This window comes from Jaculus jaculus, chromosome 1, assembly GCF_020740685.1.
Source record: "Jaculus jaculus isolate mJacJac1 chromosome 1, mJacJac1.mat.Y.cur, whole genome shotgun sequence".
Lineage (NCBI taxonomy): Eukaryota > Metazoa > Chordata > Mammalia > Rodentia > Dipodidae > Jaculus > Jaculus jaculus.
The window spans coordinates 247186771-247212597 of NC_059102.1; the positions used below are offsets into that span (position 1 = coordinate 247186771).

General features: G+C 46.6%; 3 protein-coding genes across 4 annotated transcripts; 2 read left to right on the forward strand and 1 right to left on the reverse strand.

The window, feature by feature from the left end:
• Positions 1 to 2605: 2605 nt before the first annotated feature.
• Thap11 (THAP domain containing 11) lies at positions 2606 to 4663 on the reverse strand. The gene has a single exon (XM_004661682.2). The coding sequence runs from the start codon at positions 4203 to 4205 to the stop codon at positions 3297 to 3299; it is 909 nt and encodes a 302-aa protein (XP_004661739.1). The 5' UTR covers positions 4206 to 4663; the 3' UTR covers positions 2606 to 3296.
• Positions 4664 to 8592: 3929 nt separating this feature from the next.
• Positions 8593 to 10073, forward strand: LOC101594603 (mitochondrial fission regulator 2). Its single transcript, XM_045136803.1, has one exon. The coding sequence runs from the start codon at positions 8619 to 8621 to the stop codon at positions 9696 to 9698; it is 1080 nt and encodes a 359-aa protein (XP_044992738.1). The 5' UTR covers positions 8593 to 8618; the 3' UTR covers positions 9699 to 10073.
• Positions 10074 to 18299: 8226 nt separating this feature from the next.
• Cenpt (centromere protein T) lies at positions 18300 to 25792 on the forward strand. 2 transcript variants are annotated; one of them, XM_045157389.1, is made up of 13 exons: positions 18300 to 18427; positions 20685 to 20775; positions 20914 to 21001; positions 21101 to 21197; positions 21306 to 21442; positions 21581 to 21617; positions 21830 to 21978; positions 23430 to 23630; positions 23825 to 23977; positions 24597 to 24690; positions 25115 to 25291; positions 25375 to 25479; positions 25561 to 25792. In XM_045157389.1, the coding sequence occupies exons 1-13, from the start codon at positions 18315 to 18317 to the stop codon at positions 25682 to 25684; spliced, it is 1566 nt and encodes a 521-aa protein (XP_045013324.1). In that variant the 5' UTR covers positions 18300 to 18314; the 3' UTR covers positions 25685 to 25792. The 2 variants fall into 2 exon arrangements, with proteins under 2 accessions (XP_045013324.1, XP_045013331.1); XM_045157396.1 differs by lacking the exon at positions 23430 to 23630.
• Positions 25793 to 25827: the final 35 nt, after the last annotated feature.

The window sequence follows — 25827 nt, forward strand, 5'->3', positions numbered from 1 at the left end:
CTCTTCAGACCTCCTCCCCCTTTTTTTTTAATTGAAGCAGACAGGACAGGGTCTCATTCTAGTTCAGGCTAACCTGAAACTCACAGCCACCCTTTACCTCAGCCACCCTAGTGGTGGGACTGAAGGCATGTGCCACCACACCCAGTTTGTTTGTTTTGGGGTAGAGTCTCACTCTAGCCCAAGCAGACCTGGAACTCACTCTGTAGCCTTAGGTTGGCCTAGAATTAGTGGTCATTGTCCTACCTCTGCTGGGATGAAAGACACTCAGCAAGTTTCACTGTTATTAAAGAAAGATAGGGGGTAGGGGCCCCGGGCGTGGTGGTGTACACCTTTAATCCCAACACTCTTGAGACCAGAAGCTGAGGTAGACGGACCTCTGTGAGTTGAGGCCAGCCTTAGACTACATAGTGAATCCCCAAGTCAGCCTGGGCTAGAGGGACAGGGAGGGGGTAATAAGAGCTGGGAAATTTGGCTCAGGGGTTAAAATCTTTTAGCTCAACACCCCAGCTGACCCACATGTGCATGTGTCTGCTCTTTGATTGCAGTGGCAAGTGACTGTTCACGTGCGTGCGCGCGCGCGCACGCGCACACACACACACACACACACAAATAAAATAAAAATAACTGACTCAACTAAAGTTTATAATCCTCTGCCCACCCCTTCCCTTTTACTTTCAACGTCCCTTTCACCCGTTTCCTTGTTAATGCAAACATTTGAAAAGAAGCCCACACTGGAGGTCAGGTCTGTGCTGGGCAAATGACTCTCTGTAGCCAACCTAAAGGACCACCAGAAAGGAAAATGGCTCCATGCATTCTACATAAGCCTTCTATTCTGACCACAGATCTTTGAATACTCCTTTTCTTCCATAAGTTTTTCACTTTTAGTCACCTCCTGGGGATAGCTAGTAAAACTAGGCTGAGTTTAACTAAATTCCACATCTATCCAGACCACTTTGCCACTCAGCCACTGAAAATGCTATATTGCCCTGTATAAGTGATACATCTGTATCTGGGTCCTACACCCACCACCATGAAATCAAAACACCAGGCAAGATACCTGCACATAACCTCTAAACACCAGAAAGGGTCTGGAGAATGCTGCTGAGCGTTTCAGGAAAACCAAGCACAGATGTCCCTTGAAAGAACAGGACCTCAGGGCTGGAGATATGGCTCAGGGGTTAAAGCACTTGCCTGCAAAGCCTAAAGACCCAGGTTCAATTCCCAGGACTTAAGTAAGCTAGATACACAAGGTAGCCCATACAACTGGGTTGCAATGGCTGGAAGTCTCTCTCTCTCTCTCTCTCTCTAATAAATAAATAAATAATAAATTATTTTTTTAAAGAGCAGGACCTCAAACATAACACTAAGAATATGGTCAAAGCCTGGGAAAACCTCACTCTAAGGAAAGAGTAAGTACACGTGAGAGACTGGCAGCTAGCCTGGAAATGTGCTGCCAGAGATCCAACTGCTCCCCAAACTGGACACCTATACAACCTAAGTTACATCTTCCTTCCCCACCAGACTTGTTTCCCAACTCAGTGCCAAAATACCAGAAGGGAAGAGACAAGTTCAGTTTACAGTCTCAGGGTAAATTCCCAGGCAGGTGGCTTTATCCATAAGTAACTCGGAAGTGATTCATATTTTATGGTGTCTTGAGTCTTTTGTGCCCCAACATCCACAGAAACAGGTGTGGTTTTAAAGGCATTCACTTCTCCCTATTAGCTTTGAGCTAAGTTACATGCAGCTATGGATAAAATCATCTCACAAGCAGGGCCTACAACAGCACTTGAGAGGCTAAGCTGTAGAGGTCAGCTTGAGCTAAAATGAATTACAGGTTAGCCTGGGATAGAGGCCCTGCCTCAGAAGGGGAAAAAAAAAAAAAAGTTGGATGTGGTGGCACTCGCTTTTAATTCCAGCAATTAAAAGACAGAGGTAGGAGGATTGCTGCAAGTATGAGGCCAGACTGGGAGTACAGGGTAAGTTCCAGGTCAGCCTGGGCTAGAGACCATGCCTGGAAAATACAAACAAATATTTTTTTATTTGCTATTTTCTGGGGGTAATGGCATATGCCTTTAATCCCAGCACTTAGGAGGCAGAGGTAGGAGGATCCCTGCGAGTTCAAGATCAGCCTGAGCTACAGTGAGACCTTGTCTTGAAAACAAAAGTCATCTAACTCCTTCAGTAGCCAATCTAAAGATAAAAGCAGCCAAAAACATGAGTCAAGAGATCACAAGTCTTTCAACTGAAGGTATACCAAAGCTAACCTATCTGTGGAAGTCTGTATATTAAGGTGTGGCTTTCCAACTCTAGATTTCACTAGTTTAAGTTAACTGCATTTACATGTGTACCAGACATTGTGCTTGTCCTAAGGGGTTAAATGGGGAGCAAACATCAAATCTTTGAAATGATCTGGGCCAGGAATTTTTAGAGAATCTTATGAAACCTGGGACTAGACTTAGTAGGATCACTTTATGGAGAAACCTGGTCATCTGAAGCATCCCTACTTTAAGGACTAGCCTGGTCTTCCAAATAGGCCAAGATCTATATCCCCATAATTCAAGGACACTTAATAGATTTCATAAAAAATAAAATGGTGAAACCCAAATAAAAACCTTACTTTTGTTTAATTTGTTTTGCCAAACGAACACAGTGAAAACTTTAGTCTGACTAATTGTACAGAAAATAGAATTTGTAACCAGTAGCAAACATAACGAGATAAACCTAAGTCCCTGGCAAACTGGATTTCCATCAGCAGGTCACCCAAGACCCCACCTCATAAATGGCCTCCTCGATAGGGAAGTTCTACGAGGCAGAGGCACAGATCAACTAGTCCCCATCAGAATTATAGGCTAAACCTGAAAAGGGTTAGCTAAAAAAGGAGAACTTGATGTTACTTGGATCTCTTATCACTACACAGAGCATAGCTGTCTCTGATTGCTGGCCAACATTAAGGTGTGGTTTTCTCAAATCCACAGTCTCTAGGCATCCCACCTGCATCCCTCCAGGACAAGTTCAACTTCAGTAGTTCTGAAGCCTCTTCGTAACCAAAATCTGCAACATAAACTGGGGAGGGAGGGTAAACAGTCATAATTGCTGGTGTCGCCAGGGCAGCCTGAGGCCCATAACTCCTGCTTCAGAAGCAAACCAATGAGGGTGCCAGTTCACCAGCAAGAGTCCAACTGCCCTAAGCCTCAGTACTGTCAACCAGAATGAATATAGGGGAGTTCAACATCCGCCTGAGGATTCCTTGGGTTGGAATGGGCCACAGGTTCTGCAGGATACAGAAGGGACCCCATTCACATTCCATGCTTCTTACGGATGACAGCCATGGCAAGCAGGCGATCCTTCTCACGAAGTTCTTCACGCAGCTTGGCCTCCGTGAGACGCAGGTGGCGGATGCTACCTTTCATCTCTTTCATCTTCACTTCCATCAGAGCAAGGATGTCCCGCTGCTCGTTCAGCTTGCGCAGGAGCTCCTCCTCCGTGGTGCCAGACGACAACGAGTATGAATGGTCGGAGCCGGTATCGGGGAAGCCCTCTTCCCCTACCACCACCAACTGAGGGCCCATAGGGCACTCAGAGGCCTCCAGCCCCGCTGTCGCAGCCTCTAGCTCCGACGCGGCAGCTGCGGCGGCTGCGCCCTCTGCGGCGGCGAACTCTACTTGCACTGTAAGGTCGATAGGTTTCACATCATCTCCCGCGGGAGTGGTGGACGCAGGCGGCGCGGATCCCGGAGCCTGGCTGCCGTCTACAGCGGCCTGAAGGGTGAGAAGCACGGCCGCGGAAGCAGACACCAGGTTCGGCTGAAGCTGCGTGTTCTGGACAGTAGAGGCCGGCTGCGGCTGCGGCTGCTGCTGCTGCTGCTGTTGCTGCTGCTGCTGTTGTTGCTGCTGCTGCCTGCGGCGGGCGGCGGCTGCCCCCGCGGGTCTGCGCGCTACTTTGCGCTCATTGACGCCGCGCAGCGGGAAGATGGTGGGAACTCGCACCGTGTACGTCTTACGACCGCCCTGAAAGTGAACGCTGCAGAGACGGTGGCCTGTGGTGGGCTGGAAGGTGGAGAAGCAGCCGCTCACGCCAGCACGGGACACGTTCTTGAGCCAGAGGCGCCGGAGCTCTGCGTCCTTAGGAAACGTGTAGAAGTGCAGCGCCTTGTCCCGGTGTGAGTTGTTGTAGCACCCGGGTACGCAACACGTAAAGCCAGGCATGGCTGCGCCGCGCGGCCCGACCCGGCCCACCGGCCTCCTGCGCTCTTCGACGGCCCGGTCCGGCCACCGCAGCCAGCTCCTCGACGGGCAGCGCCACCAGAGGCCTTTGGCGGCCTCCTACTATTGCCACCAGGCGCGGCCGCCCAGAACGGTAGCCCCGTGCCCAGAATACGCTCGCCGCCCGCCCGCGCCGCGCTACCCACCCGTGGCGGTCTGCCTGCGCTCCGGAGTCGGCCCCAGGGACGCCGCGAAGGGCCGCCTGGAAATGAGGACTACGCCCCCCACAATGCACCGCGTCAGAAGCAACTCACTTCCGGGGCGGGGCGTACTTGTTCTTGCCGCTCTCTAGGACTCTACCACAGATCCCGCAGAGTTTATTTTCCCCGAGCGATTCGGGAAAAATAGTATATTCGGCTGGAACGTTACCGCATCAACTACCTCTCACAAGGATCCGGTGTCCTAATGGGAGGGGACGAACACCTCAACAAAGCGCAAGCGCCTTGTGTATGAGCACAGACTACAAGTTCCGGGATGCCTCGCGAGAACTCGGCCCTGCACCCGGAGCGCCGCCTAAGGAAGAGATCGTGTTACTACGGGCTAGGACTGGAACAAGTGTGCTGCTTACTAGAAGCAGTATCCCCCAGCCCAGCGCCTTTAAGTGGACAGAATTCCCTCGTGGGGGGAGGGGATAGAAATCTGGGTCTCGCTGCTGGGAAGGACCTCTGGAGTCAATATCATCTTTTGGGAGTATTCTCAAGACTTTGACTCACCGACCTAACTCAGGTTACTAGTAGCTGTCTACTATGTGCTACACACAATGTAGGGGCCACACAATGCAGGAACAAAACCTGGCTCCTCCCTCCTAACTACCTAACTGGATGAGGATCTGTGTTTTGGGTAGTAGACGAATATATGTGAACACATGCAACTAAATATCTAGTAAGAAATAAATGCTACAAGGCCAGGTGTGGTGGAGACTTAGGAGACCCAGATAGGAGGACCACTGTGAGTTTGAGGCCACCCTGAGACTACATAGTGAATTTCAGGTCAGCCTGGGCTACAGCGAGACCCTACCTTAAAAAAAGAGAGAGAGAGAAGAGAAAAAAAAAAAGTGAATGGGGAACAGGGAAGAACATAGACCAATTAGAACTTTAGGAGGGAGTTATAGCCAATTCTTGGCCTTCCACACTCCATCCTGGGAACTGTAAGGCCCCTGAAGCAGAAAAGAGCCAATTGGACCATGTATTTTAAATATTTTTATGAGAAGGGAAGAATAGAAGGAAGAACAGAGATCCAAAGTGTATGGACGTGCCAGAGCCTCTTGCCACTGCACACAAACTCCAGAGGCATGTGGCACTGTGCATCTGTTTATATGGGTACTGGGTAATCAAACATGCCAGCAGGCTTTGCAAACCATTGATCCATCTACCCAGTCCCTGGAATAGTATCCTTTAGGCAACTGAAAATTTGAAGGGTTTCAGATGAAAAAGGCTTACATAACACTTTTTGGACAAGATAAAAGCTGTAAGAACAGTGTAAACTCCACAATGGGGCAACAGGATAATCAAATACATTGTTAATTATCTGAAACAAGACAGGTGTGGCAGTTCACACCTTTAATCTCAGTGCTTGGGAGGCAGAGGTAAGAGGATCAATGTGAGTTCATAGTCAGCCTAGGCTACAGTAAGACCCTACCACAAAAAAAAAAAAAAAAAGGCCAGGTGTGGTCTTTGATCCCAGCACTTGGGAGGCAGAGGTAGGAGGATCCCTGTGAGTTTGAGGCCAGCCTGAGGGTAGGCAGTGAATTCCAGGTCTGCCTGGGCTAGAGTGAGAACCTACATGGGGGGGGGGGGAACTGGAGCTGGAGAGATATCTCAGCCTAGCTGTGCTTGCCTGTAAACCTAATGACCTGAGTTGAATTTCGCAATACCTCCATAAAACTAGACATACAAAATGGCACATGCCTCTCTCTCTCTCTCTGCCGCTCTCAAATAAGTAAATAAAAATTAAAAAAAATTAAAAATTAAAAAAAAAAAGGCTGGAGAGATGTCTTAGTGGTTAAGCACTTGCCTGTGAACCTAAGGACCCTGGTTCGAGGCTCCATTCCCCAGTACCCACATTAGCCAGATGCACAAGGGGGCGCACGCATCTGGAGTTCGTTAGCAGTGGCTGGAGGCCCTGACGCGCCCATTCTCTCCCTCCCTCTCTCTCTCTGCTTCTTTCTCTCTCTCTCTTGCTCTCAAAATAAAAAAATTAAAAAAATAAAAATAAAAAATTCAAAATGGCGCATGCATATGGAGTTCATTTGCAGTGGCTAGAGGCCCTGACATGCTCATTCTCTCTCTGTCTTCTCTCTGCTTGCAAGTAAATGTATTAAAATATTTAAAATAATAATAGGGCTGGAGTAGGCCAGGCATGGTGGCGCACGCCTTTAATCCCAGCACTCAGGAGGCAGAGGTAGAAGAATTGCCATGAGTTCAAGGCCACCCTGAGACTACATAGTTAATTCCAGGACAGCCTGAGCTAGAGTGAAACCCTACCTCAAAAAAAAACAAATAATAGGGCTGGAGAGATGACTTGATGATTAAGGAGCTTGCTTGCAAAGCCAAAAGACCCAGGTTTGATTCCTCAGGACCCACATAAACCAGATGCAGAAAGTGGCACATGCATCTGGAGATCATCTACAGAGGCTGAAGGCCTTAGCGCACCCATTCTTAAAAAGAAAAAGTAAAAAAATAAATAAATAAAATAAAATTCTAGCTGGGCATGGTTGCACACACCTTTAATCCCAGTACTCAGGAAGCAGAGGTAGGAGGATCACCAAGAGTTTGATGCCACCCTGAGACTACATAGTGAATTACAGGTCAGCCTGAGCTAGAGTGAAAGCCTGCCTCAAAAACCAAATAAATAAACAAAAATTAAAAAAAAATTAATTTTAAATGAGATATTCATGGGCTGGATAGGCTGGAGAAATTGCTTAATGGTTAAAGCTTGCCTGGAAAGTCTAGAGACCCAAGTTCAACTGGTACACCCATTTCCTATCTCTTTCTCTCTTTCAAATAAATATTAAGAGAAAAAAAAAAAAAAAGGCCAGGCGTGGTAGCTCACACTTTTAATCCCAGAGGTAGGTGGATGGCTATGAGTTTGAGGACCCTGAAACTATGTAGTGAATTCAAGCCCAGCCTGGGCCAAAGAAAGACCTTACTTCTACCTCGAAAAACAAACAAACAAAAAACAAGAATAGATGTTCATTTAGCTCATAGGTCTTGTCAGGTTCTATATTTGGAATGAAAAAGAAAAACCAGAGGCAAACTGTTTTGGTCCCAAGGCTTTTATTTAACTCCAGGAGAAACTGAAAGGTCAAAAGCAATATATGGGCTGGCGAGATGGCTTAGTGGTTAAGTCACTTACCTGCAAAGCCAAAGTATCTCTGGGTCCCTAAGACCCATGTAAACCAGATGGACAAGGTAGCATGTGTCTGGAGTTCATTTGCAGTGTCTGGAGGCCCTGGTGTACTCACCATTCTCTCTTTCTCTCTCTCAATAAACAAACAAATTTTAAAAAGCAAACCATGGGCTGGAGAGATGGCTTAGCGGTTAAGCACTTGCCTGTAAAGCCTAAAGACCCCAGTTCGAGGCTCGATTCCCCAGGACCCACGTTAGCCAGATGCACAAAGGGGCGCACACATCTGGAGTTCGTTTGCAGTGGCTGGAAGCCCTGGCGCGCCCATTCCCTTTCTATCTGTCTCTTTCTTTCCCTCTCTCTCTGTCGCTCTCAAATAAAGAAATAAATATGACAAAAAAATAAATAAATAAAAATAAAAATAAAAAGCAAACCAGGCTTTTACCTTCAGGAGAGAAGGAAGTCGTACTCCCTGCAAATCAGCTTGCGCATTAGGAGCCTCTAGATACTGTATGCCAGAGGGCTACGTTTTCTATATGGTATTCAGAAAACTTCTGTTTTCTTCACTAACGTGTGAGGAAAGGAAGGTTCTTGTACAGCTTACGACATCTTAGCTTAAGGTGGTGCCTGGCTCATAATAACCACCCAATATATTTGAATGAATAAAGTCAATCCCAGAGAAATGAAAAGCTCCCATATTTGAATGTAGGTCACTCAGCAGGAACAGGTACCTTAATCTTCATGTAACTCCCAATGCAACTTTTGCTGAAAGGAGACGAGGAAGCTGTGGTCACGTATGAAGCTAATAAGCTGCAGTGGAAAGTTGGGGTGTCACTTCTCATGACAGTCATTTTACCATCTTTGGCCCGGTTTTGGTGCCCTGGGTAGACAGGAACTTTTTTTGTGAAGAAACAGACGAATGAAAGATCTCAAAGCTAAAAGCTCCTCCACAGCAGTGCTTAATGACCGAAAGGTACCTACTGACAATGTTTCTTTGAATTCACCACATCCATGTCTCTCATACTGAATATTTTAAGAAAGATGCTGGCTTACTTTGGTGTCCCCATAGACCAGGTTTTGCTCACGTGGAAAAATAAAGATTATGGCTCGACTCGGAGTATCATTCGTGCTATTGGGAAAATGCTTCCTTTAGAACCTTGCCGTAGACCTAATTTTGAGTTGATCGCACACTTGAGCTCTGTGGAGTCTGATCATTGTGAGTCTACGGTTCCATCTTTTGCTGATGTTTTGAGTGTGGCAGGTGGTGAAGAAGCCAGTCCCCTCAGATGTCGAAATAACATACGGAGAAATTGGGGAGAGGAAAAAATTGATCTTTTCCACCCATCACATGTTTGGGATCCATTGTCACCTGCTGAAAGACAGCACAAACCAATGAAAAATGATGTGCCTGTAAGTGAAGCTGCAGTTAAAAAAATAGCTGCCCTTGAAGATGAGCTCGCTTCGCTTCGGTCTCAGATTGCTGCCATCGTGAAAATGCAGGGACTGCGGAGCAGCCCAGCATCTGGCTTCATTGACATGAATGAGCAACCTAGTGGTGTGGGACGATTTCTGTCGTCGGGGACTGGTAAGCTGATTGTGGAACCAGATCACTTTCCAAGTTCGAAGCTTTCTTCTCCTCCTCTGCCACCACCACCACCACCGCCGCTTCCTCTTCAGTTCTCTTCTGTCCAGCCTCAGTGTTTTCCTCCCACACTACGAAGGTCTACTAATAGTGGTGGTTTAGATAATCCAGCATTAGATAATCCAGCAACTGAAATGAAAGAGCAACACTCGGATGCTAGAAAGAACATTTGTGGTCATCATTCAAAAAGCCAGAGAAATAATGCTGTTCCAAACATGTTGGATGTTCTAAAGGACATGAATAAGGTTAAGCTTCGTGCTGTTGAAAGATCACCTGGTGGTAGACCCATTCACAGAAGAAAAAGGCCAAATTCTGACTGGGACCCAGTGTCTTTAATATCGCAGGCGCTTAAGCAGAAGTTTGCTTCTCAAGAAGATGAGTCCTTTGACAAAGAAAGCCAGTCTTGGGAGTCTTCCCCTTTTTCTAGTCCAGAGACCTCAAGGTTTTGACATCACCTTTCCTCTTCAGAAAGACAGTGATCTAAAGGAAGAACTCATCAAAAGCATTTGACCAAGGAAGGGCTCAGCAACACAAGTTGTGTCTAGACTTGGAAGGAAAGATCCAGACGCCCTGTTACATCTTTCACTGCTCTTCAGGGAAGCAGGTCTGCCAGTGCTCAGCTACGGACAGCCCTGAAGAATATTGTCTCTGGCTTTGGGAGATCCGGTGGTTACTGCTGCTGAAGAAAACAGGCTCCACACCTGTTTTTCTTCGTTTGTTGGTGCTCCTGAAGACAGTGTGTACTTGAGTGATCTTACTAAGCAAGTGGGACTTCCCAGGTGATCTGTACTTAATCTTTTTAAAGTCAGCAATGATCTGGTTTATGTGGCCTTTAGCAAGTTGGAGCTTTTCAGAAGATAAAATGATAGTTTTCATTAAGGCAGCTATAATTTTTTTTAAAATTATTTATTTATTTATTTATTTGAGAACGACAGACACAGAGAGAAAGACAGATAGAGGGAGAGAGAGAGAATGGGCGCTCCAGGGCTTCCAGCCTCTGCAAACGAACTCCAGACGCGTGCGCCCCCTTGTGCATCTGGCTAACGTGGGACCTGGGGAACCCAGCCTCGAACTGGGGTCCTTAGGCTTCACAGGCAAGCGCTTAACCGCTAAGCCATCTCTCCAGCCCTAATTTTAATCTTTCTAAAACTTCCCAAGGTAAATTATTCTTAGAAACTGATTTTGATTGTTAAGTGCTACAAATAGTGCAATCTTCTTGATAATTTTTGTCCATACTTGCTATGTAAATGTATATGCCTGACATTTGATTCCTTCCTTCCTTATTAGGTATAGCCTCTGTTCCTTTGTAAATAGATGGTGCAATAAATATCTTTTTAACTTGAAAAAAAAAAAAAAAGCAAACCAAACAATATATATAGCCAGGTGTGGTGGTGCACACCTTTAATTCTAGCACTCAGGAGGGAGAGGTAGGAGGATCCTCATGAGTTGGAAGATAAACCTGAGACTACAGAGTGAATTCCAGGTCGCCCTGAGTTAGAGCAAGACCCTACCATGAAAAACTAACAAAAAAGTGAAATATATATGGATATATAATAGAGAGAGAGAGAGAGAGAGAGAGAGAGAGAGAGCCAGTCTCTGGGTAGAGAGGTTTTTTTGTTTTGTTTTTTTTGAGGTAGGGTCTTGCTCTAGCCCAGGCTGACCTAGAATTCACTATGTAGTCTCAGGGTGGCCTTGAACTTACAGCGATCCTCTTACTTCTGTCTCCCTAGTGCTGGGATTAAAGGTGTGTGCTACCACGCCTGGTTTAAAAGAGGTTTTTTTTTTTCTTTTTTTGTTTTTTTTTTTAATACATTTTATTTATTTATTTGAGAGAGACTGAGAGAATGGGCTCACCAGGGCCTCCAGCCACTTCAAAAGAACTCCAGATGCATGCACCCCCTTGTGCATCTGGCTTACACCTGGAGAGTTGAACCGGGATCCTTTGGCTTTGCAGACAAGCACCTTAACTGCTAAGCCATCTCTCCAGCCCAAGAGAGGGTTTTAAAGGTTTTGGGAAGAGGAGGGAAACTGCCCTGAAAGGGCAGGGCCTTTCCATGTTTTGACTAAGGTGGGCTTTTGGGGGAGGTAGTATTCCCCCTTCTAGCCCAGGTAATCCAGACCTAGTCTGACCAAGACCAGATGGGGGGACAAAAACAAGGGGAGGGAGAAGTAGCTCTTGAACTCATCTAGTTCTGGAGGCAGATGAACAGGTCTTGATGGTGTTTGCTGTTCCTTGTAACAAAGAGAATTCATCCTTAAAATGTAGAAAAATATAAGGCAGTTGTGGTGGTGTCCCAAAATATGGAAGGCTGAGACAGGAAGTTCCTTCTAAGCCATCTTAGGCTACAGACTGCAACCCTATCTCAAAATATAAATAAATAGGGCTGGAGAGAAGGCCAGCTCTGGGACGTCAGCTCAAAATAAGAACAGGCGAAAGAGCAATGGAATGCGACACGCATTGTTCCACTCTGGCCACTGCAGACAAACATGCCTATACAGGCAAGCATATGGGGTGCCACATAGGCACATACATGTGCATACACACCATACACATTTATTAAACCATACAAACATAACACACTACACACACAAAAAAAAAAACATTAATAAATAGGGCTGGAGAGATGGCTCAGCAGTTAAAGGCACTTGTTTGCAAGGCCCAATTGTCTGGCATTTGATTCCCCAGTACCATGTAAAGTCAGATGTACAAAGTGGTACATGGGCTGGACGTGGTGGCACATGCCTTTAATCCCAGCACTTGGGAGGCAGAGGTAGGAGGACTGCCATGAGTTCAAGGCCACCCTGAGACTACATAGTGAATTCCAGGTCAGCCTGAGCTAGAGTGAGACCCTACCTCAAAAAACAAAAAACAAAACAAAACAAAACAAAGTGGTACATGTGTCAGGAGTTCACTAGCAATGGTAAGAGGCCTTGGCACGTACATTCTCTTCCCTCTCTCATTTTTCAAAAAAGTAAAATATAAGCCAGGCATGGTGGTACACACCTTTAATCCTGGCACTTGGGAGGCAGAGGTAGGAGGATTGCCATGAGTTCCAGGCCACCCTGAGACTACATAGTGAATTCCAGGTGAGCCTGGGCCAGAGTGAGACCCAACCTTGAAAAAAACAAACCAAAAAGGTAAAATATTTAAAAATATATATAGAGAGGGCTAGAGATGGCTTAGCAACTAAGCTCTTGCCTGTGAAGCCTAAGGATCACGGTTCGAGGCTCAATTCCCCAGGACCCACGTGAGCCAGATGCACAAGGGGGCACATGCATCTGGAGTTCGTTCTCAGTGGCTGGAGGCCCTGGTACGCCCATTTTCTCTCCTCCCTCCCTCTCTCTCTCTCTCTCTCTCTCTCTCTTTCTCTCTCTGCCTCTTTCTCTGTCTGTTGCTCTCAAATAAACAAACAAACAAAAAAATAAAAGTATATATATATAGAGAGAGAAAGCCGGGCGTGGTGGCATACAACTTTAATCCCAACACTTGGTAGGCAGAGGTAGGAGGACCACTGTGAGTTCAAGGCCACCCTGAAACTACATAGTGAATTCCAGGTCAGCCTGGGCTAGATGGAGACCCTACCTTGAAAAACCAAAAAGAAAATATATATAGATAGATAAATGGATAGCAATAGATTAGATATAGATATGAATAAAGGAAAGAAAAAGAAAATGAAGACAATGTGAGGAGGGACTTTTTTCAGTTCCAACACCCAAATAGTACCGTTGTGTTCATTTTATTTTTTTATTTTTTTTTTTTCTATTTATTTATTTGAGGGAGAGAGAGAGAAAGAGGCAGATAGTGGCCTTCAGCCACTGCAAACAAACTCCAGATGCATGCACCACCTTGTGTATCTGGCTTACATGGGTCCTGGGGAATCAAACCTGGGTCCTTTGGCTTTGCAGGCAAGCACCATAACTGCTAAGCCATCTCTCCAACCCTTAAACCTTTTTTTTTTTTTTTTAAATTTTTATTAACATTTTCCATGATTATAAAATATATCCCATGGTAATTCCCACCCTCCCCAATTTTATTTTTTTAATATTTAATTATTTATTGGAGAAAGAGAGAGGGAGAATGGGCACGCCAGGGTCTCTAGCCACTGCTGCAAACAAACTTCAGACACATGTACCACCTTGTGCATCTGGCTTATGTAAATAATGGGGAATCGAACCTGGGTCCTTAGGCTTCACAGGCAAGTACCTTAACCACTAAGCCATCTCCACACCCCCTATTTTCATTTATTATTATTATTTGTGTTTTAAAATTTTTGTTTATTTTTATTTATTCTTTTGAGAGCGACAGAGAGAAAGAGGCAGATAGAGAGAGAGAGAATGAGTATGCCAGGGCCTCCAACCATTGCAAGTGAACTCCAGATGCATGTGCCATCTTGTGTATCTGGCTTACATGTGTTCTGGGGATTCAAACCTGGGTCCTTTGGCTTTGCAGATAAGCGCTTTAACCGCTAAGCCATCTCTCCAGCCTCTTATTCTTTTTTTTAACTTTATTGTATTTTGTTTGGGAGAGAGAGAGAATGGTTATGCCAGGATCTTCAGTTACTGCAAATGAACTTGAGATTCATGTGCCACCACCTTGTGCATCTGGCTTATGTGAGTCATAAGGAATTGAGCCTGGGTCCCTTGGCTTTGCAGTCAAACGCCTTAACCACTAAGTCATCTCTCCAGCCCTTATTTGTTTTCTTCAAACAGGGTTTCATTCTAACCCAGGACAACTGGGAACTGACTCTGTAACCCAGGCTGCTCTCAAATTCATGGTGATCTTCCTACCTCTGAAGGCTACTCAGCCTTCTGAGAGCTAGGATTAAAGAGGTCTACCACCCTGCCTGGCTTTATGATAACTTTTTGTTTTGTTTTGTTTTGTTTTGTTGAGGTAGGGTTTCCCTCCAGCACAGGCTGACTGGACTCACCATGAGTTTGAGGCTTCCCTGAGACTACATAGTGAATTCCATGTCAGCCTGAGCTACAGTGAAACCCTATCTCAAAAAACCAAAAGGGAGCCGGGCGTGGTGGCGCACGCCTTTAATCCCAGCACTTGGGAGGCAGAGGTAGGAGGATCATCGTGAGTTCAAGGCCACTCTGAGACTACAGAGTTAATTCCAGGTCAGCCTGGACCAGAGTGAGACCCTACCTCAAAAAACCAAAAACAACCCCCCCAAAAAAAACCAAAAGGGCTGGAGAGATGGCTTAGCAGTTAAGGTGTTTGCCTGCAAAGCCAATGGACCTCAGTTCAATTCCCCAGGACCCACATAAGCCAGATGTACAAGGGGCACATGCGTCTGGAGTTCAGAGTTCGTTTGCAGTGGCTTGGAGGCCCTGGTGCGCCCATTCTCTCTCTCTCTCAAATAAATAAAAAATAAATTTAAAAAGAGAAGAAAAACCAAAACACAAAAATAATGAAGAAAGAAAGAAAGCTGGATGTGATGGCACACTCCTTTAATCCCAGCACTTGGGAAGCACATGTAGGAGGATCACCATGAGTTTGAGGCTACCTTGCGACTACCTCAGAAAGAAAAAAAAAAAAAAAAAAAAAAGCGGGGTGGTAGTGGTGGCTGGAGGGATGGCTTAGCAGTTAAGGCGCTTGCCTGAGAAGCCTAAAGAGCCAGGTTTGGATCACAAGATTCCACGTAAGCCAGATGCACGTGCCGGCATTCCAGAGTTTGTTTGTAGTGGCTAGAGACCCTGGTGCACCCACTCTCCCTCTGTAATAAATAAAAATATTTTTTTTTTAAAAAAAAAAAGGTAAAGGAAAAGAAGGAAAGAGAGGAAAAATGGAGAGCAACAGTGGAACACACCTTACATCAAACCTCTGGGCTCTACTATTTTTGAGAAACAATCATTTTTTCTTCCCTTTTTCTTTTTTCTTTTTCCGAGGTAGGGTCTCACTCTAGCTCAGGCTGACCTGGAATTCACTATGTAGTCTGAAGGTGGCCTCGAACTCACTGCAATCCCCCTACCTCTGCCTCCCAAGTGCTGGGATTAAAGGCAAACACCACCACACCTGGCTTTATTTATTTATTAATATATTTTTATTTACTTATTTATTTGAGAGAGAGAAAGAGAGAATGGGTGTGCCAGGGCTTCTAGCCATTGCAAATGAACTCCAGATGTGTGCCGCCCCCTTGTGTATCTGGCTCCTGGAGAGTCGAACTGGGATCCTTTGGCTTTGCAGACAAATGCTTTAATCTCTCCAGCACTATTTATTTATTTTATTTTATTTTTTTTTTTGAGGTAGGGTCTCACTCTAGCCTAGGCCTGACCTGGAATTCACTATGTAAACTTAGTGTGACCTCAAACTCACAGCTATCCTCCTACCTCTCCCTCCCAAATGCTGGGATAAAAGGCACGCACCACCACACCCGGCTTTTTTTTTTTTTTTTTTTTTTTAGAAACATGCAGAAGGAGAGAGAGAATAGGTGTGCCACGGTCTTTAGACACTGCAAATGACCTCCAGATGCACGTGCCACCATGTGCATCTGGCTTATGTAGGACTTGGAGAATTGAATGAGGGTCCCTAGGCTTTGCTGCCATGCACGTTACCTCTAAGTCATCTCTCCATCTTATTTATTTATTTCTTCATTATTATTTTTTTGTGTGTTATTTTTTCTTTTTTTCGAGGTAGAGTTTCATTCTAGTCCAGGCTAACCTGGAATTCACTATGTAGTCTCAGAGTGGACTGAATGGAGGTTTTCAGCTCAGTTCCAGCAGAATTTCTCAGTGGCTTTGTAGCCCAAGTATGTGGAGTTTTCAGCAATAGGGTCTTACTATCTATGCCTGGTGGGAAACCAATGGCCTGTAATGTTTTGAGAGTATCAGTGACCTCCTTGGTTGCTCACTGGAAGGTATCCCTTCCCTGGCACTGAAATTTTTCTAGTAACAATCTATGTCTTCTGAGTGTTCCATTGTTCAAAAAAGTAGGTTTCCATGTGATTTATTTATATCCTCTTAGATTTTGATTAGCCCTCCCTCCACCTTTTCTTTACTTAAACTCTTCCCCTGACCTCACTTAGGTCCTTTCACCGCCATTAATCTGTTCTTCTACTTACATATAGAGAATACCCCCTACTCCTGCCTCCTTTTCTATTCCCTTTATATCTCCTTTCTTCTGCTTCTTCTTCTTTTTTTTTTTTTTTTTTTTTGAGGTAGGGTCTCACTCTAGCCCAGGCTGACCTGGAATTCACTATGGAGTCTCAGGGTGGCCTCAAACTCATGACAATCCTCCTACCTCTGCCTCCCAAGTGCTGGGATTAAAGGCATGTGTCACCATGCCCGGCCTTTTTTGATTTTTCTGAGGTAGTGTCTCACTCTAACCCAGGCTGACCAGGAATTCACTCTGTATTCTTAGGGTGGCCTTGAACTCATGGCAATCCTCATGGTGCCACTATGCCCGGCAGATTTTTTAAAAATATATTTGATTAATTAATTTATTTGAGAGAGAGAATGAGGTAGAGAGGGAGAGAGAGAATAGGCACGCCAGGGCCTCTAGCCACTGCAAAGGAACTCCCGATGCATGTGCCCCCTTGTGCATCTGGCTTACATGGGTCCTGGAAAATTGAACCGAGATCCTTTGGCTTTGCAGGCAAACACCTTAACTGCTAAGCTATTTCTCCAGCCCACCTTAGTATCTCCTTTCTAGCGTACTGGCCTCTGCTACTGTGTTTTATTCCAACTCACATAGAAGTCCAATCACTTGTAGCTAGGATCCATGTATGAGAGAGAACATGTGATGTTTGGCTTCTTTCTGGATCTTGTTTTTTTTTTTTTTGTTTGTTTTGTTTTTTAGGTAGGGTTTCACTCTAGTCCAGGATGACTTGTAATTCACTATGTAGTCTCATGGTGGCTTTGAACTCATGGTGATCCTCTTACCTCTCCCTCCCAAGTGCTGGGGTTAAAGGTGTACACCATCACGCCTGGCCCGGCTTCTATTTATTTATTTAATTTATTTATTTGAGAGAGAGAGAGAGAGAAATAGGCAGGTAGAGAGAGTGAGAGAATAGGTGCACCAGAGCCTCCAGCCACTGCAAACGAACTCCAGATGTGTGTGCCACTGTGTGCATCTGGCTTACGTGGGTCCTGGAGAGTTAAACTGGGTCCTGTGGCTTTGCAAGCAAGTGCCTTAACCGCTATCTCTGCAGCCCCTATTTATTTATTTATTTATTGAGGCAAGGTCTCATTCTAGCACAGGTTGATGTGGAACTCACTCTGTACTTCCAGGTTGATCTTGAACTCATGACAATCTTCGTAATTCATCCTCTGGAGTGTTGTGTATAAAAAGTGTGCGCCACCACACCTCTTTTATTTATTTTTATTGGGTTTTGGAGGTAAGGTCTCACTCTAGCTCAGACAGGCTGACCTGGAATTTACTATGTAGTCTCAGGGTGGCCTAGAGCTCACAGGGATCCTCCTACCTCTGCCTCCTAAGTGCTGTCTCCAGAGTGCGGGGATCACACAGTGGCACATGCTTCTGGAGTTCGTTTGCAATGGCTGGAAGCCCTGTCCGCCCATTCTCTCTCTACCTCTTTTTTACTCTCGCTCTCTCTCTCTCTGCATCCTTTTCCCTAATAGATAAATAATTAGAAAAAAGAAGAAAAAAAAATTATGAAAGGTGGGCTAGGGAGATGACTCAGCAGTTAAAGGCGCTTGCTGATAAAACCAAAGGACTCAGGTTAGATTCTCCAGGACCCACGTAAACCAGATTGCAGAAGGTGGGGCATGCGTCTGGAGTTCATTTGCCGTGGTTAGAGCCCTGGTGCGCCCATTTTCTCTCTCTCTTTCCCTCTCCCTCTCTGCTTGAAAATAAATACAACATTTTTCAAACAATCACGAGAGGAAACCCTGAGGTTTGACCTGCCCGATCGTATTTGCTCAGATTACCTGCGAGTGAGGCCCGCTGGCAGTCCTTGCCTCACACCGCCCAGGCCGTAGATGATCACAACTACAGTTACCGTGGTGCCGTGCGCCAGTATCGCGAGAGTTGCTTTCGACGTGGTGGCGGGAACGTACCGGCCCCGCTGTGGGAGCGGTTAGGAAAGGCGGCGGCCGACCGAATGGCGGACAGCCCCAGTCCCGACAGCGAGCCGACGACGCGCACGCTACTGCGGCGCGTGCTGGACACAGCGGACGTTCGCTCCCCGCGGCGGCGCCGGAGTGCCCGGAATGCGTACGTGGCCGCGGGGATGGTGCGGGCGGGTAGAGTGGAGTCCGGACAGGAACCGACGCCCACCCTGGTCCGGGAGGAAAATTGAGTCTCTTGGGCTTGGCGGCAGAGCCCTATGTCCCGAGGAACGAGGGCACTTCCCTCCTCAGGCTGAGCCCGGAGCAGCTCCGCTGTGTGTGTGTCTCCCCACCCTGGGAACCCCAGGCTGTCATCCCCGAAGTGCTGGCTAACAAGAAGGCTGGTCTTTAGGCTGTTTTGCCCAAACTAGCCCAGGACGTGTACAGCCTCTGCTGCCTCTGTTTCCCAGGTGGCCTCAACTTTCCCTGCATTTTAAGTCCTAATCTGTGGTTCCCACCGGGAATGATGGAAAGGGGCCAGAGAGCCTGTGCAGAGGTTGGGAGGCAGGAACTGGACCTAGGGGACAGCACTTTGTCCCGACTTTGTGGGGCTGGAAGAGGGCTGTGATGAGCTCCTCGGGCAGAGGGTGTAGACGTCTGCGTGCACTGATTTCAAGTGTTAAGTCACTCAAGATAGTTTGCTTGTTTTGTTTTCGCAATATTGAGGATTGAACCCAGGAACATGTGCATGCTTTTTTAAAAAAAAGCACTGGGCGGGGGGGGGGGGTCGCTGCTGGAGAGATGGCTTAGTGGTTAAGGTGTTTGCCTGCACAGCCAGAGGATTCAGGTTCGATACCCCACGACCCAGTAAGCGAGATGCACAAGGTGGCGCATGTGTCTGGACTTTGCAGCATCTGGAGGCCCTGGTGCATCCATTTTCTTTCTCTCTCAATCACTCATCTTCTCCTTCTCTCTCAAATAAATAAATGCATTAAAAAAAAAAAACACCCTAGGCCTGGAGAGATGGCTCAGAAGTTAAGGCACTTGCCTGCAAAGCCTAATGACCTGAATTTAATTCCCCAGTACCCACATAAGGCCAGATGCACAAAGTGGCACATGCATCTGGAGTTCTAGAGGCCCTGGCATATCCATTCTCTCTCTTTTTCCTCTCTTTGTCTCTCTGCTCACAATTTTTTTTAAAGCACCCTATGTCTGAGCTATATACCTAGCCCTTTATATAATTAAAAAAAAAAAAACTTATCTATTTGCAAGTAGAGAGAGATAGAAGAGACAGATGGGTGCACCAGGGCCTTCAGCCACTGCAAACAGACTCTAGATGCATGTCCCACTTTGTGTATCTGGTTTTTATATGGGTACTAGGGAATTGAACTGTGCTTATTAGCCTCTGCAATCAAGCCCCTTAACCACTGAGCCATCTCTTCAGCCCCCTTTATGTAATTTTTATTTGAGAGAGTCTCACTAAGTTGCTCAGGATAGCCTTGAATTCATGCTGATCTTCCTGCCTCAGCCTCTGAGTAGCTGGGATTACAGGCTCTGCTTTCATACCTCTGAGTAGAAGCCAGGCTAGCTCAGCAGACAAAGTGTGAGATGCTTAGACATAGGAGTGATAAGGTGTGAGCTGTCCCTGAGTTCTAAAACAGATTGGACAAGTGACCTTGGGGTGACCCACGTGGAACTTGTCAGACCCTAACAACTTAACTTAAAAGCTTTAAAAATGCATAAATTTCTTTTTTTTCAAATTTATTATTTTTTAGTATATATGTATTTTTTATTCCATAATTATATATAATGAACCATGGTACTTCCATCCCCCCTTTCCCTTTTGCAACTCTACTTTCCATCATATCCCTTCCTCCTCTCAATCAGTCTCTTTTATTTATTATTATTATTATTATCTTTTTTTTTTTTTGAGGTAGGGGTCTCACTCTAGCCCAGGCTGACCTGGAATTCCCTCTGCTCAGGGTGGCCTCAAGCTCATGGCGATCCTCCTACCTCTGCCTCCAAAGTGCTGGGATTAAAGGCACATGCCATACTACCATGCCCAGCTCTCTCTTTTATTTTTATGTCATCATCTTTTCCTTCTAGTATGATGGTCTTGTGTAGGTACTGTGAGGCACTTGTGGTCATGGATACCCATGCTAATTTTTGTTTGTTTGTTCTTTTGTTTTTCGAGGTAGGGTCTCACTCTAGCATAGGCTGACCTGGAATTCACTCTGTAGACTCAGGCTGGTCTTGAACTCTTGGCAATCCTTCTACCTCTGCCTCCCAACTGCTGGGATTAAAGTTGTGTGCCATCATGTCCGGCTAGACCAAGACTTTTGGCAAAAGCATATGTCTACATCATCTAGCCCTTCATCCCTACCCTCCTCTATAGTTCTTAGAGCCATTGGTCTTTTCCACAGCATCCAAAGAAGTGTATTTGAAACAACATCCTCTAGGAGCCTGGGTAGCCAAACAAAGACGTCTGTCAGAAGACGTTCCCATGGAGCCAGGGTAAGTGCCCAGTCCACTGACCACTATAGTGTCTTGAATGCCGTCATGGGATCCTGAGGTCTGTTTCTGCTTTGGAGTCCATCCTGAGGGACTCTCAAGCAAAAGAACAGACTGGTTGCATAGTGCTTTCCCTCATAGTCGATTGGCAGATTGGCTCATGTTCAAGCCAGTGCATACCTGGAGAAAGACACACCACGGACTCTGTTGAAGAACATCCTACTAACTGGTAAGTGGGTGCTGGCTTGCCAGTCAAAATTAGGTACCATGCTAACAGCCCATGGTCGGGCTGTCTATCAACACCACCTTGTCCTTGATGTTTCTGCAGCCCCAGAATCTTCCATCATGATGCCAAACCCAGTGGTGAAGCTAGTGCCATTATCACAGGTGGTCCAGTCCTACAGACGGGAAAGCAGCCAGGGCAGGTACACAGTGCACTGCCCTTATGAGTTGTGTGGTCAGCTGTGGTCTGGGGTCCTCACAAGGTTTAGTTGGGGTTTCTGGCATATCTGAGACAAACCTCATCCATATAGCCTGGAGCTGCAACTTCCTGAACTGGATCCCCCAACAACCCTGGGTCCAGGTCTTCCAACCTCTAGCCGGAAGAAGCAAAGGCTAAGATTATCAGTGTTTCAGCAAGAAGTGAACCAGGGGTTACCCCTCTCTCAAGGTGAGGTCTGGGACACTCTGTTGCTATCCTCTCCCTCCTGTCGTCCAGAGAGGTGGAGGAGGTCTGGGAGAGCTGTCATGGGCCGGAGTGATTTACAGTGGTTTGTTCTTTTTACATTGTCTTGCTGGTCCCTGACAGAGCTTCCAGTGAATGCTGATTCTTCATCCTTCACCAGGTGCTTGCTTTTTCTGGGATTTGTTGGAACAGACACTTGAGGAGGGAGGTGCTGACTGATGGATTCAGATCATAGGCTCCCTGCTGGTTTTAGCCTTACAGCATAGTGACCATAATCTAAGAGATGAGAGCCCTAGGGTAGATGGTGGAATCCTTTGGGGGAGCTAGGCTCCAGGTACCTAACTTTCCTTATGCTTCCTTTCTTTTTACCAGGTCCCTCAACCTGACCTTTACCACACCTCTTCAGCCACAGTCTGTGAGGAGACCTGGTTTGGCTCGTAGACCTCCCACACGCCGGGCTGTAGATGTAGGTGCCCTTTTGCAGGACCTGCAAGATAATTCCGTGGCCTCAGCTCCTCCAGGTAAGGTTGACGATTTCCCCTTCTAACCTTTGAGGAAAGCTATCCTAATGACAGAAGGTGCTGGTGAGTTCAGGATTTCCCCCTGTTGGTAGGGTCAAGGTCAAATATATAAGCCTGGCATATAGGTCTATAAGGACTTTCTGCTTTCTTTTCACAAGGTGCCCGTGGCCCCTGTGTCTCTTCCATGATACAGGACTGAGGGTAGAAGGAAATGGGTATGGTGTGGTTTGGTGGATGGAGTTTATTGTAAGGCAGAAAGAGACAAAGTTGTGTGCTAGGTATGGTAGTGCAAGCCTTTAATACCAGCACTTGGGAGACTGATGTTAGGAGAGTCACTGTGAATTTGAGGCCAGACCAAGGTGAGTTCCAGACAGCCTGGATTAGAGTGAGACTCTGCTTTAAGAACAACAAAAAAGGGCTGGAGCAATGGCTTAGCAGTTAGGGTGCTTGCTGGCAAAGCCAAAGTACCCAGGTTCAATTCCCCAATACCTATATAAAGCCAGGTGCCCAAGGTGGTGCAAACATCTGGAGTTCGTTTGCAGTGGCCAGAGGCCCTGGTGTGCCTATTCTCTCTGTCAAATAATTTTTTTTTTTTTTTTTTGTTTTTGTTTTTTCGAGGTAGGGTCTCACTTTTAGCTCAGGCTGACCTGGAATTCTCTATGTAGTCTCAGGGTGGCCTCGAACTCACAGTGATCCTCCTACCTCTGCCTCCCAAGTGCTTGGATTAAAGGCGTGCGCCACCATCCCCAGTTTAATTTTTTTTTTTATTTTCCGAGGTAGTGTTTTACTGTAGTCCAGGTTGATCTGGAATTCACTATTTAGTCTCAGGGTGGCCTTAAACTCTTGGTGATCCTCCTACCTCTGCCTCCCAAGTGCTGGGATTAAAGGCGTGCATCACTACACCCAGCTTTGTTCTTTTTTAAAAAAATATTTTTTAGCCAGGTATAGTGATGCACGCCTTTAATCCCAGCACTTGGGAGGCAGAGGTAGGAGGATCATCATGAGTTGGAGGCCACCCTGAGAATATATAGTAAATTCCAGGTCAGCCTGAACTAGAGTGAGACCCTGCCTCAAAAAAACAATACCCCCCCCCAAAAAAAGAGTGGGGGTGGGAGGAGGGATCAAGTTTCACCATTAGAGCTGACCTAAAATCCTGACTGTAGAAGACCAGTCCACCAGTTTATGGGGTGAGTTAGGGGAAGTGGAGAGTAAGCACTGGTATGGGGTTGGGTGTGAGACTGGCAAGCTGTAGAGGCCTGGGGATATTACCCTAAGAAACAGGAAAGTAAGCAAGGAAGACTGGAAGAGAGAAGGTTTAGAATGTGAGTCACCTCATTCTAAAGGCTGCTCATACAGAGAAGACCCCTGAGGCCCTTTGCCTGAACCCTGGCAACTCAGTATCTGCAGGTGGATCTGGAATACACTGAGTGCTAGCTGGGTCTTATTTCCAGGTGATAGCCTCAGAATCCCTGTTGCTACTCAGCCAACAAACATAGTGTTGGAGGACACCCAGCCCTTCTCACAACCCTTGGTCAGCTCCTTCCCCAGTGTGCATCACTCCCTGCCCCACCCTCCTCACACTGGGGTTGAAGATGCTGAGAGGACTTTGGATCGCAGAACATGGAACAGTGGGCTTGAGCTGCAGGACCACAGTGAGTATGTGGGGCAGATGGCCTGGAGCCAACTTAGCCTGAGTGAGAGTGGCACTGAATTTTCCTCCTGCAGCCCATATGAATGTCTGAGAGCTCCCTGGCTAGAAGTTCTTCCATCCAAAAGAGAGTCAGTACTCATGCAAGAAATTCTAAATTGGCTTCCTGGTGAGGCATCTGACTTGGTACTTCTTTAGTGAGCAGGACTGACTATGCTACCACATCTTCACCCATCTCGGAGCTACAGCCTCCACTTCCAGAGGTAACAGAAGCAGCAGGATCTGAAGAGGCTGTGAGGGTCAAGGAACTAGAAGGATCTTCAGAGGATGAGGACACTTCTGGTGAGCCAGGTAAGAGACCCTATGCAGGACCAGCAGGTGAATGCTACTAGCTATGTTCAGGTTCTGGCTTGCCTAGGTTGTCTGGGAACAGGTGATATCAGGGGGCCAAGGAGACTCAGACATTTGCTTGACTGGAGTGAGGTGAGACCCTTAAAAATTAAGACAAGGAGTTGGAGAGATGGCTTAGCGGTTAAGGCATTAGCCTGCAAAGCCAAAGAATCCCAGTTCAATTCTCCAGGACCCATGTAAGCCAGATGCACAAGGGGCACATGCATCTGGAGTTTGTTTGCAGTGGCTGGAGGTCCTGGTGCATTCATTCTCTCCCTCTGCATCTTTCTGCCTCTCAAATAAATAAAATATATTTAAAAAAATTGCTAGGTGTGGTGGCACACACCTTTAATTCCAGCACTTGGGAGGCATAGGTAGGAGGATCACCATGAGTTTGAGACCACCCTGAGACTACATAGTGAATTCCAGGTCAGCCTGGGCCAGAATGAGACCCTACCTCGAAAAATAAAAAGAAACAAACAAACAAAAAAAAAAAATTAAGACAAGGAGACTAGACCTGTACAGCTGGGTGAGGTGGTCAAGTTTGAGCATCCGCATGACCCTGCTCTTTTCTCTGCAGCAAGTCCAGAATTGGCCACCAGTACCCCTGAGTTACTCCAAGCCAAGCAATCACATGAGTTTCTTGAGCTGCCCCCACCACCTGGTGTTGGAGTGTAAGAACCCGTGACTCTTATTCAATAGCCTCTAGGGAAAGGGACAGGTGTTGAGGTTGGCATTAGACACCTGGGCACAAGCATTCACTGCCCCATAGCTATACATACAAATGATTAGCAAGCACAGCAGCCCAGTGGTCATAGGCCTGAGCAAGTACCAGTATATATGATGAGGTTAGACTATGACAGTGGATCAAGATTGGGAGCTCAGAGCCCAAGGGAAAGACCAAGCTTTTGTGCTTGGCACTCCCTTCCTCACCCCCAACCATACTGCTCCTCAATACATGGTTAGAACTTCTGGGACAGCCTGTTTAAGGAATACACACATTTGGTTTCATCAGGAGCCAGTAGGACTTGTCCTTGAATGGGGACCTCCTCAAGCTATCTCTATTCAATGCTACCTCTATTCAATGCTTGTCCCCAGCTTACCTTCAGAACCTCTGGAGCCTGTGCCAGCCAGACTTCCTTCCAGGCCCCGAGCTGCAGGCCCCAGACCCTACCGTGATCCCTACAGGACTGGACTGAGCCACTATGTGAAACTCTTTAGCTTCCATGCTAAGATGCCCATGGAAAAGAAGGCTGTTGAGATGGTAGAGAGATGGTAAGTCTTAGACACCTAGGTGGGTAGAGGAGCCTTGCAGGTTATAGACTGTTAAGCCTGCTCTACTTTGACCTTCCTGGCAGCCTAGACAAATATTTCCAGAACCTTTGTAATGATCTGGAGGTGTTTGCTGCTCATGCTGGCCGCAAGACTGTGAAGCCAGAGGACTTGGAGCTGTTGCTGCGACGGTGAGTGGGCAAAAAAGGGATGCTGAATATGGGAGTGCTGGTGCTAGTGCTGATCTGTGACCCTGTCTTCCTCTGATGCAGGCAGGGTCTAGTCACTGATGAAGTCTCAATGCATGTGCTTGTGGAGCAACACCTGCCCATGGAGTACCGTCAGCTGCTCATCCCCTGTGCGTTCAGTGGCAATTCTGTCTTCCCTGCCCATTAGGTAGGCAGACCTAATATTTTCTCTGTCCCAACCTGGGAACCATTGAGTCCACATAATCCTCAAGGTCTCCTCCCATGTCCTAGCATCAATAAAATGTCACAAACAGAATATTCTGCTTTTTGGTGCATGTCCTGATGTCAGCC